Raw genomic sequence first — 11012 nt, 5'->3', positions numbered from 1 at the left:
TTGATTTTTTAAAATCAATAATTTGTTAATAAATATTTCATATATCTTACTATTTTTATTTTTTAAATTTGAATTTATTATCTAATATTTATTTTTAATATTATTAAATATAAAATTTTTAATTTTTTAACTATCATATATATATATATATATCAAAACTTATAAATTTAATGGTTGATATGTTAAAAAATATCAAAATTTAAAATAATAATTATTAAAATATTAATTAATTATTAAATAAAAATAAAACAATTTAAATCTAATAATATGATATAGTGATAATTATTTTAATATTTTTAATTAATATTTAAATTTATTATTTTAATAATCTTATTTCAAAAAAATTGATGTAAATATTAATTTTTAATAATTATCAAAATAAAATTAGTTAAATTTATAAATAAAAAATTTAAACATACATTAATTTTAAATAATAAATATAAAAAATTATTTTAGATAATATATAAATAATTTATTAATTTAAAATCAATTATAAATAATTAAATAATATAATGTAAAACTAACAATTCCATTATTTCCCTTCTCTTTTCATTTTTATATATAGTATGAATTATTAATATTTAAAATAAAATTACTATTTAATACTTAAATATTTTACTTGTATACAGTTTCATCCCTTAATTTCTTAAAATTATTTTTTCCCCTCTTTTTCTCTCTCTTCTCTAATAGAGAAAAGGGAAAAATAGATTTGCAGAAGTACATATAGACTCCTATTCAACATTAACTGCAAAAACGACACGAACTCTGTGATGGCCATCAGACCAAATTACATGTCCAAAATGATATCCCTTGTGAGCTTTCTTGCCATTAAACAACACTCTAAATGATGCCTTTCTCTTGCTCTCATCAAAATTTATTTTCTTTGGAGAAACCTTCACCAGTAATCCCTTTGGAGCATGCACTCTGGAATAGTACGACGCATTTCCAGACCCCACATTAGTCACCTTCCTTCTAATGATCTGAGCTGCCTGGGTTCGATCGAGCTTGCCTATGGAGATTGATGGGTAGTTGATACTACTTGAGATAAGCTCTTCTTGAGATTTCTTTGGGCATTTGAATTTTGTCTTCGTCATGTTCTTTACTCTTTCCTGCGGGTATCCGTAATAACAAAGGAAACGGAGATTATCTTCTTCTGTGGTTTCAAAGACTAGGCCTGGATCGAGAGCCCTGGCTGGACTTATTTCTCCTGCGCCAGCTTCATGTGGATTTGCAAGATACCTTGAGGTGTTTGTCAATGGCTTTCCTATGTTGTTAGAAATGGTTGCTTCATGACAGGACATAAAAAAAAAGAAATTGTCATTAGAATCCTGAAATGAAAACTCCTGATGAAGAAGCAGCAGCTGATAATGTGTTTTAATAATAAGCTTTTAGGCCTTGATTTTTACCTGTTGTCATGAGAGCAGATCTGATCATTGATGAGCTCCAATGCGGATGCACTGATTTTATAAAAGCAGCAGCCCCTGATACATGGGGGCAGGCCATGGAGGTTCCAGATTTAATGCCAAAAATTGATGTCCCTCTGGGAAGACCTGGTTCATCCGTCACAGGAGGAACTGCTGCCAAAATGTCCACTCCTGGAGCCATTATATCTGGCTGAATAATGAGCTGCTGTTAGGTAATGCATTTTGTAGATTTTTTTCTGAGAAAAACAAAGCTATAGATACATGTAATTGAAGATCAATCAGTCCAGAGAAGACCTTGAGGATGTTTTCTGTAAAGTTTCCAGGGCCTCTTGATGAGAAGGATGCAACAATTGGTGATGGTCTAATCCCTAAGACATCAACCGAAGGAAGAATAGTTGCTACAGGTTTCCTGTTCAAAATGTGAAAAAAGAAACAGGAAATTGATATTTATTAATGTTATTTTTCTGGTCAAAACAATATAGAGAATAAGTGTTTGCATCATAGCAAACTTGATTAAAATTTACTTGCTGAACTTCATGTAGTTGAAGATCAGATGCCCTTCATGCTTCTCAACTTGAGTCAGAGGAAAAGAACCTGCATTATAAGTTTCATCTTCTGTGTTTTCGCCAACTAAAATCAACCCCTTGGCGTTGACAGATTCTACAGCAAATGCCCTGTCAGTTGTTGGAATATCTTGGTTGCTAGTAACACAAATGATTATCTTTCCTGAAGCTTTTTTTGAGTCTAATGAATCTGGAACGCAATTCCTGCATTTGGGGACAGAAGAAGATACAATGAGGCATGAACATGATGAATTTGAAGAACAGTTTATTAGAATACTTCTGGCCAAACAAGGATATGAACCTTGCATCTGATACAAGAGTTTTATTAATAGCAACATGCTCTCCAAGTGCCAGCCGATACATCTTTGAGCGTGTGAGACCTGAAAAATTGATTGCAGATCCCTACAGCATCACAAGAACTGAGTTTCAGTGATAAATTATGGAAATAATTCTTTAAAATATCCTTAGATTATATTAACCTTAATAGTTCTTCCATTGCCAAGCATCACCCTGGACTGAAAATCCCTGTCAATACTTGAAGCTGCAACTGTAAGGATCCATGGAGCTGTGTGAGAAACGGTGTATGCATCTGGACCAAAATTTCCGGCAGAGCAAATTACCATCACCCCCATTTGCTCAGCGTGGAATGCTCCAATGGCAATGGGATCTTCTAAAAATTCCACCTGACTATTAGCGTCCATTGAAATTGATATTATGTCAACTCCATCCATAATAGCATCATCAATGGCCTTTAGTGTAGCAGCACCTGAGCAACCATTTTCTGAACAGACCTTATAACTTGCAATCCTAGCAGAGGGAGCCCCACCTCTCGCTGTACCTCTAGCCAAACCGTAAAAACTAGCATTTGCAACTGGTGAACCAGCTGCAGTAGATGCAGTGTGCGTCCCATGTCCCTCAGCATCATCTCTTGGTGAGCCTGGGAACTTCGACAGGACATCATAGAATCTTGCACCAATCAACTTCCTTCAATGTTTCAGGAAAACATAGGTTTCAGTTTGGCAAAGTATACAGGATAATTTGACAGGATGAGAAATATACCTGTTACAATTAGACTTGTTAAATTGAAATCCCTCCATGCAAACTCCTTTCCATCTTGAAGGAATTTTCCCCATGTGGTCATCATTAAAGCTTGGAGATTCAGGCCATATGCCTGGAATAAAGCAACCATTCAGATGCCAATTTATTAAACATTCCGCTTTCTGCAATGTCAACAATCTTGAAGATGTAGAATAAAAATCCAAGAACAGGTTATAATTCTTGAACAATCATAATCAGAGGCACCTGTATCTATTACTCCAATTATAACATCATGCAACGATGAGTGATGGTGTTGGTAATAACCAAGCCTTGATGCGATGCCAGATTGAGCATCCAAGAAATCCCAAGAACGAGTTGTGTGGAGTCGAAGAACCGTGTCAGGAAAGACAGAGAGGACCTCAGAGTGGCCTGTTTCAAAATAGTTTCTCAAATTATAGAATCAAAGATACTGATACTGAGCTGATATATATGACAAAAAATTATACCAGATAACAAGGAAGCTTCATGCTCAGTAAGCATTGCAGAGAACCCTCTAAAAGCATGGTGATAAGAATGGATTAAAGATATTCTTTCAGTCTCCTGGCTGCAAAATGTTATTACCATTAGACATAAGCTTGTCCTAGTCCCATAAAATCGTAGAGATTATAGAATTGCCAGAACAACCTGGGTATAATGGATGACAATAAATGCCAATGGGCTGACTCTGCAAGTCTGGCACCTTCTTCTCCCTTGTGATCATTCCTTGAACTTCCCATATAAACAATGTAGTGCTGCAGAGACAAGATGATAATCATCAAGAGCAATTATTGGAAAAAACATATTTGAGAAGACATGTACCTTGGGGGTTTGAAGCGGTGATGTGGAAGAGATGAGGGGACAAGATAGGAAGGAGAACAGAAACAGAAGCAGTAGCAGAAAGGAAGCCATGGATGAGCAGCTTTCCACAGGTGTTGGATTGATTGTTGTAATGAACACTACTCTGACGGTACCATTTTATAGACAGATAACTGAATGCTCATAAATTTATTATTGGGATAATCACATTTTGAATGTCTTTAAGTATTGTTGTTTATTGTCGTTAGATTGTCTTAAATTATTTATTTTTTAAAAAGAAATTAGTTCCTAAACGTATTATCCATATGTATATGATTGATTTATTTTAAATTTATTTATGAAAATTAATGAGGTTAGACAAAATGAAAACCCATTTCAAAATTGATCAAAAAGAAGAAGGGGTGATAACCATGTGAAACACGCAATGGCATCTTCCTTTATTAAAGTTGAAAATATTTACGTGCTACACATAATACAATATTTATTCCCAATTAATTAGGTAAAGCTCTCTTGATTTTATTTTAATTATTAATTGAATACAAAAAAGCGTAAAAATAAATTACCAAGTGTTCACAGAATAATTGAACAAATAAAATAAAATAAAATAAGGCTTTTTACATTTTCTTTAAACCCTCTTTTTCTTTATACAAAAAAAAAATCATATCCCCACTGCAAAAGCCGACAAAGTGGTGCCTTTCTTTTCTGGAATAGTGTTTGTTAATGCTTTTTTCTTTTGAGTAGGCTTTTTTAATTAAGAAAAAAAAAATCCCCTAATCTTAATGAAATAATTGAACTTAATGATATTATAAAAGAAAGTAAAGTCTTGGTCAATTTCCTGTTACTGATACAAAGAAAATAATAGCATCAATCATTATCTTTCCCTTACAAAAGCAATATCATTGTATTCCATATTTCACTATTTTCATTAAAGAAAAGAAAAGAAAAGAAAAAGTATGATTCCAAATTGTATAATACTTCTTTCCAATTTCTTTGCCCCCTCGAATGTCACATCTCTGTTCTTGCTATTCGACATTCACTGAGAACACTAGTCGAACAGAGTGTCTGCCATCAACCCATGTCACAGACCCAAAACTGTATCCTCTGGGAGCCATCTTCCCATTAAAGGAGACCTCGAAAGACATTCTTGATGAGCCTTCCTTAAAAAAAAGCTTCTTTGGTAACACCTTCACCATCAGTCCTTCTGGGGCTTGCACTTTAGCTATGTATGTAGCATTTGGAGATCCCACATTTGTTACGGCTCTTTTGATGGTCTGGACAGCTTGATGTCTATCAAGCTTGCTAATGGATATTGATGGGTAATTAATGTTGGAGATAAGTTTGTCAAAGCTGATTCTTGGACAGTTGAAGTTTTTGTTAGCCATGGATTTTATGTTATTCTGTGAGTACCCAAAATAACACAGGAATTGAAGATAATCTTCTGTAGTTGTTTCGAAAACTAATCCTGGATTAAGAGCTTTAAGTGGGTTTATTTCTCCAACCCCCATCTCATGTGGATTTGAATTTGAATTTGAGCTGTTTGTAAAGGGCTTCCCCAAGTTGTTGTAAAAGGTTGCTGCATGAAGAAGGAGAAGATATCAAAGTTAGTAACTTTTTCTGCAAAGTTATTAGAATGCAATGACTATGTCCATCTTAAAAAATTTACCTGTTGTCATAAGTGCGGATTTGATCATGGAAGGACTCCATTGGGGGAATATGGATTTTATGAACGCAGCAGCGCCTGTTACATGAGGGCAAGCCATTGATGTCCCAGATCTTATTGCATATCCTGATAGCTTCTTTCCAATTGGAAAACTTCCTGATTCATTTTTAGGAATCATGGCAGCTAAAATGGCAACTCCTGGAGCCATTACATCTGGCTGAATAGCTAATTAGTGTTAATAATAATTAGCTATGTGTTCATTTGTCCAAAAAATGCAAGCCATTAACTATATAGTCAACGGATCCTATTGATGTATTATGAAGTTGAATGTGTATGTCAGAGGATAACCTTAAGAATATTTTCTGTAAGCTGTCCAGGCCCCCTGGAAGAGAAATATGCAACAACTGGTGCTGGTTTACACAGTGGAACTTCAACTGCTGGAAAGATTGTTGCAGTTGGATTTCTGTGAAGATACAAAAAAGTAAGCATCAGTAACTATTTAAGAAGTGCTTGCTCATGGTTAATTTGGGTACCTGTAGCTCAAAGGAGAGGTTCTGAAAGCAAGAAAAGGACCTAATGATCATTGAATAATGCTTACTTGGTAGAATTGATATAATGAAGGAGCTGAGCTCCTGCAACATTGCCAACTTCTGCAAATGGAAAAACACCAGAATCAAAGGGTACACCTTTTTCATCCTCGTTGATCAAAATCAACCCTTTGGCTCTGGCATCTTCTGCAACTAATTTCTTGATTTGCCTAGGAATACTAAAATCATTATCCAAGCAAACAATAATTTTCCCAGCAACTTTCTGTCTATCTAATGATCCTGGATAACAATTCCTGCAATGTAGTGTAGAAGCATTTACACAAACAGAAGTAAGGCCAGCAATTGGTGCATATTCAATTTAGTTAATTCAGCAAGAAAGGAACAAGGAAAAACAAAATACCTTGCTTCTGAAGTAGGGGTAAAAGCAGCAGCAGCATTGTCTCCATATAGAAGAGGATAGGTCCTAGAGCGAGTGAGATTTGAGAAATTAATGGCAGATCCCTGTAATAATAAGCATTAGAAAGGCACTCATATCTGTGACAACTTATTCTCTACATAAATAAATATCTGATTATTGGACTATTAATCCAATACTTTATATTAAACAATTTATTTTTTGTATATTTAATAAAATATATATAATAAAATATATTCATCTAAATCATGAATCAATTAAATGTCTTACTTGGAGAGTCTTCCCATTTCCAAGGAGAATAGTAGATTGAAAATCTCTATCAATATTAGAAGCTGCAACAGTGAAAATCCAGGGAGCATAATTGACAATGGTGTAAGGGTCAGGTCCATCATTTCCACCAGAACAAATTACCAAAACACCCATTTGTTGAGCATGAAATGCACCAATTGCTATAGGGTCATTAAGGTAATCAGATTGAAAAATAGAGCTCATCCCAATAGAAATGGAAATTATATCAACTCCATCCTTAATTGCATCATCTATTGCCTTCAAGATAGTGGAGCCAGAGCAACCATCTAATGTGCAGGCTTTGTAGACTGCAATCCTTGTTGAAGGAGAGCCACCCCTAGCTGTGCCTCCTGCGAGCCCATAGTAACTAACATTAGCTACTTGAGCACCACCAGCTATAGATGTGGTGTGGGTTCCATGGCCAATATAGTCCCTGGGTGAGCCCCTTGGTTGGGACACATGAGTGTTGTTATTTTTGTTGGTTCTCAGGATGCTGTCATAGTACCTTGCTCCTATCAGCTTCCTACAAATAAACACTATCACTGAGGCACAAGCACAAAGATATCTTCATTGCTTGCATGAGCATTGCATTGTGAAATTCAAATGTGGGACAATTATAACTTTTTAAATTTATATAAATAATTGGAAGATCAAGGATCTGAAACCATCTTCAAGTGGAAAGTCTTGTGCACTTTAAAAAGAAAAGAAAAAGAAGGGTATAAAGAACAACCTATTACAGTTGGATTTATTGAAGTCATTTCCTTCCATGCAAATTCCTTTCCATCTTGAAGGGATTTGTCCAATTCCATGGTCAGTGAAACTTGGAGACTCAGGCCATATCCCTGGAATCATAACAGTAATTAGGAAGGGAAAATTATTGGCTAATCATGTGAGTGTGTAAGAAAATAAAGAAATCCAAGCAGCATGAAAATGAAACAAGGGGGAATATGCACATGGGTTTTTGTGTAGGTGGGCTACACTTTCATGTGGCTCTTTTTGTTGCCTTGTGACCTTCCAACAAAACGTAGCTGTTGGGGCCATCCATGTAACTTAAGTATGTGAATCAGGGAGGGTACCCTTTTATCCCCTTTCTATCCCCACAGAACTGAATACCAAAATCATTTTTTTTTTCTAAGGTAAAAAATAGTGTATGGAGCGAAACGTAGAATAAGATAACGTAATGGAAAGTAAAGGATTATTGACCATTGCACTTTGATTTTTTATGGATTTCCACTTTTTCTCTGGAAATTTCAAGTTGAAAATTTGAAAAAATGACAAATGATAGTACAGGGACAGAAAAGTTTGTTCTCATTTCATGTAAGAAGAGTTTGTACTGAATAATTCTTGTGCACTAGCTTAACTTGCAGCTTCAAGTACTAGAAAAAGTGTATGGTAGACCCAACCATGGTCCGGTTTGCCATTTGGTTTCACTTCAAATTAAAATCAGATTTTTCTAAATCATTTTCTTTAAAAAAAAAAAATAGCGTGGAAAAATAGAAGTATTAAGTGTACGACAAAATCTGAAGCGGAAACTTTTCCCTCCTAGATCAAAAAGTTTCCGCTGATTTCTGTTTCCCCAAATAGCAGAGACCAGTGCGTTTCAAAAAATATCACTAAAAAGAAAATACTTTCCCATGAAACAAACAAACCCTTGTAGAAAAAGTTAGTAAGAAACATCATGCTAAAAGATTAAGTGTATAAAACAAGGCATGTTTTACTTTACATGAACATGTTTTTGCAATCTTATTGTCATCGCAGTAATTGCTTTTCCTTTTTCTTATTGTTATGATTAAGAATCAATTGTAATTATCAATAAGCTTAACTTGATTTACACTCAACTTCAAATTAACGAAAATATCCTCATAATAAGCATATAAAAAAAGCTGACTGATATTGAAGTCCTCTTCAGAATTCCAAATTAGTGAATCAAATTTTCCTTTTGTTTTTTTTTTTTTAAAAATCTATAGAAGTGCATGAGAATTTTGAGAGAGGAATAGTGGGAATTCAGAAAATTACCTGTATCAATCACCCCAATAATTACATCACTTGATGCATGAGGATACAGAGAGGAGAATTGCATGCCAGATTTTCCCTCTAAAAAATCCCAAGAACGTGTTGTGTGGAGTTGAAGAGTTGGATCTTTGAACACTGATACAACTCCATCATGCCCTGTTTTTCCAGAATTTCATCAATCCAAACATTCATCTTGTGCTATAAACACTTCCAATTTCCAGAAAACTTCTGAACAGCGACATTCTTATTTTTCTTTATTTTTTTTCTGTGTTGAATTATCATTATCTTATCAAATATTACTCGGCCATTAATCCCATAAAAAAAATTTGTATTGTAACATAGGGAATTGGAGACAATGTAAGAAAGATGATACCTTTTTTACTTTTGCAAAATTACACAGATAAGGCCACATTGAGTGTGTGTGTGTGTTTTGTTTCTTTATCTTTTTTCCAATTGTCCATAACCTAGTGTCCAAAGTGTAAAGGGTGTCATTTTCCTCTTGAATATTATTGAAGCAGAAGACAAGAGAAATTACCAGACAATTCAGAGGCTTCACTCTGTGTAAGCATGGCAGAGAATCCTTTGAAAGCATGATTATAATGATGGACTAAAGAGATTCTCTCACTTTCATGACTGCTCAAAAATTTAAAAAAAAATGGTTTCTCAAAATCCAACATATATGCTAACATATGATGATTGTAGATGATAATAACCTTGGTATAATAGAGGATAATATCTGCAAATGAGCAGACTCTGCAATTTTAGCATTTCCTCTATTTCCATTGGATGAACTTCCCATATAAACAACATATTGCTGCAAGGATCAAGAACACATATATATCAAATTCTTTCAACAAAAAAAAAAAAAAAAAGAAAGAAATTTGTCATGCAGATATATGGATAGCTCTATTTTTTCTTTAGCGGGTAGAATTCAATCTTCAAAACAATAAAACAGTAGATGTCCACTTCAATATGGGGCTCTAAAATGCTTGTTTGGAAGATTGCAGACTCTCTCTTTCTCTCTCTCTGTTTCTGATACTGTTGTGTGATGACCTTGTTAACCAAGGAGAAGTTTACCTGAGGGAGTTGATTTGATGAAGTGGAAGTGACAAGACGCCAAGGTAAAGAGAGTAAGAAGAGAAGTTGGAGAGATGAAGAAGCCATGAAAGAAGGGAAGATGAGCTTTTGGGAAGTGAATTGGAGAAGAAAGATGAAGAAGAAAGGAAGGAATCACCCATTTGTAGGACAAATGAGAGGGAAGATGGCTTTTTCACTGGAGGAAACTTGTAGTGCTAGCTGGAAGTAAAAGCATATTTGATTGTTATTTTTCTATGGATTTTATTGCATTAGCTTAGTATTATGATTTGCCTGCTGTATGACCCACCCACCCTTTAGTTTGATATCTGAATTTGTACTCTGTTTGTTAGTTGTTAAATATTACACTGCTTAACTGGCTAAATGAACTCTTTAGACAACTATATGATAATTGATTCCACAGCTATGATTCTCGGATTTTAATGTTTTGTTACTATAAATTGCATTTATATAACATTATATTTATTTAATTGGAATTTTCCATTAAATTTTATATTAGTAAAATTCAAATTTAATGTAATTTATGTTTAGAGTTATCACTAGACAGAAAATTTGGTTTTCCAAATCAATGTAGAAACAAGGGAAAATGCACATTACATACTCTGGACAGATGTAAGCTACCCATATTATGTTTTGGTGAATCATAGTCTTATGATGCAAGCAATCATTTCTCTTTTGCTAAAGATGAAGAATAAACTCTAGTGCTTCAGTGGCCATGTGCCAATTTTTCTTCTCTGTTTCCTTTATTCTCCCCTCTTTATCCATATTTTCTTCTTCGTCAAGGTTGTTTTTTTCACTAGTTTACTTCATATATCTTATATAATGTTATGTTTCTCCTTTTGGCGTTGGAATCATGGACATGGATAATGGTATTATACACAAAGCCGTCAATTATACAAAACCCTCCAGCCACCAGCTTTTTGAGAAATTCTATTGTTTTTTGCAGAACCAGGCAGCTTCTTCTTGTGACATGAAGTCGGACAAAATAAAATGGCAGAGAGGAGCAACCTTTTTCATCGCCCGACAAAGACGTGAAAATACACCATTTTTAGATCATGGAGGGGAAAAAGAAGAAAAGCAAATGGCAGGCAGGGAAGTCACAATAAACGTAAT

The 11012-nt window shown here is 34.3% G+C and overlaps 2 protein-coding genes across 2 annotated transcripts; both read right to left on the bottom strand.

The window, feature by feature from the left end:
* Nucleotides 1-580: 580 nt before the first annotated feature.
* Nucleotides 581-4058, bottom strand: LOC110626575 (CO(2)-response secreted protease). The gene is made up of 11 exons (XM_021772573.2): nucleotides 3884-4058; nucleotides 3710-3816; nucleotides 3532-3629; nucleotides 3290-3454; nucleotides 3047-3158; nucleotides 2467-2971; nucleotides 2289-2389; nucleotides 1949-2191; nucleotides 1719-1833; nucleotides 1407-1614; nucleotides 581-1285 (listed from the first exon to the last, which is right to left on the bottom strand). Exons 1-11 carry the CDS (start codon nucleotides 3971-3973, stop codon nucleotides 732-734), a joined length of 2298 nt encoding a protein of 765 aa, XP_021628265.1. The 5' UTR covers nucleotides 3974-4058; the 3' UTR covers nucleotides 581-731.
* Nucleotides 4059-4656: 598 nt separating this feature from the next.
* Nucleotides 4657-10194, bottom strand: LOC110626574 (CO(2)-response secreted protease). The gene is made up of 11 exons (XM_021772572.2): nucleotides 9882-10194; nucleotides 9518-9618; nucleotides 9340-9437; nucleotides 8808-8960; nucleotides 7522-7633; nucleotides 6774-7314; nucleotides 6489-6589; nucleotides 6139-6381; nucleotides 5889-6003; nucleotides 5544-5757; nucleotides 4657-5453 (listed from the first exon to the last, which is right to left on the bottom strand). Exons 1-11 carry the CDS (start codon nucleotides 9966-9968, stop codon nucleotides 4903-4905), a joined length of 2316 nt encoding a protein of 771 aa, XP_021628264.1. The 5' UTR covers nucleotides 9969-10194; the 3' UTR covers nucleotides 4657-4902.
* Between the last annotated feature and the right edge of the window lie 818 nt (nucleotides 10195-11012).

Source organism: Manihot esculenta, chromosome 11 (assembly GCF_001659605.2).
Source record: "Manihot esculenta cultivar AM560-2 chromosome 11, M.esculenta_v8, whole genome shotgun sequence".
Classification (NCBI taxonomy): Eukaryota; Viridiplantae; Streptophyta; class Magnoliopsida; order Malpighiales; family Euphorbiaceae; genus Manihot; species Manihot esculenta.
The sequence above is the reverse complement of the archived record's forward strand: the minus strand, read 5'-3'. Positions and strand labels throughout refer to the sequence as shown.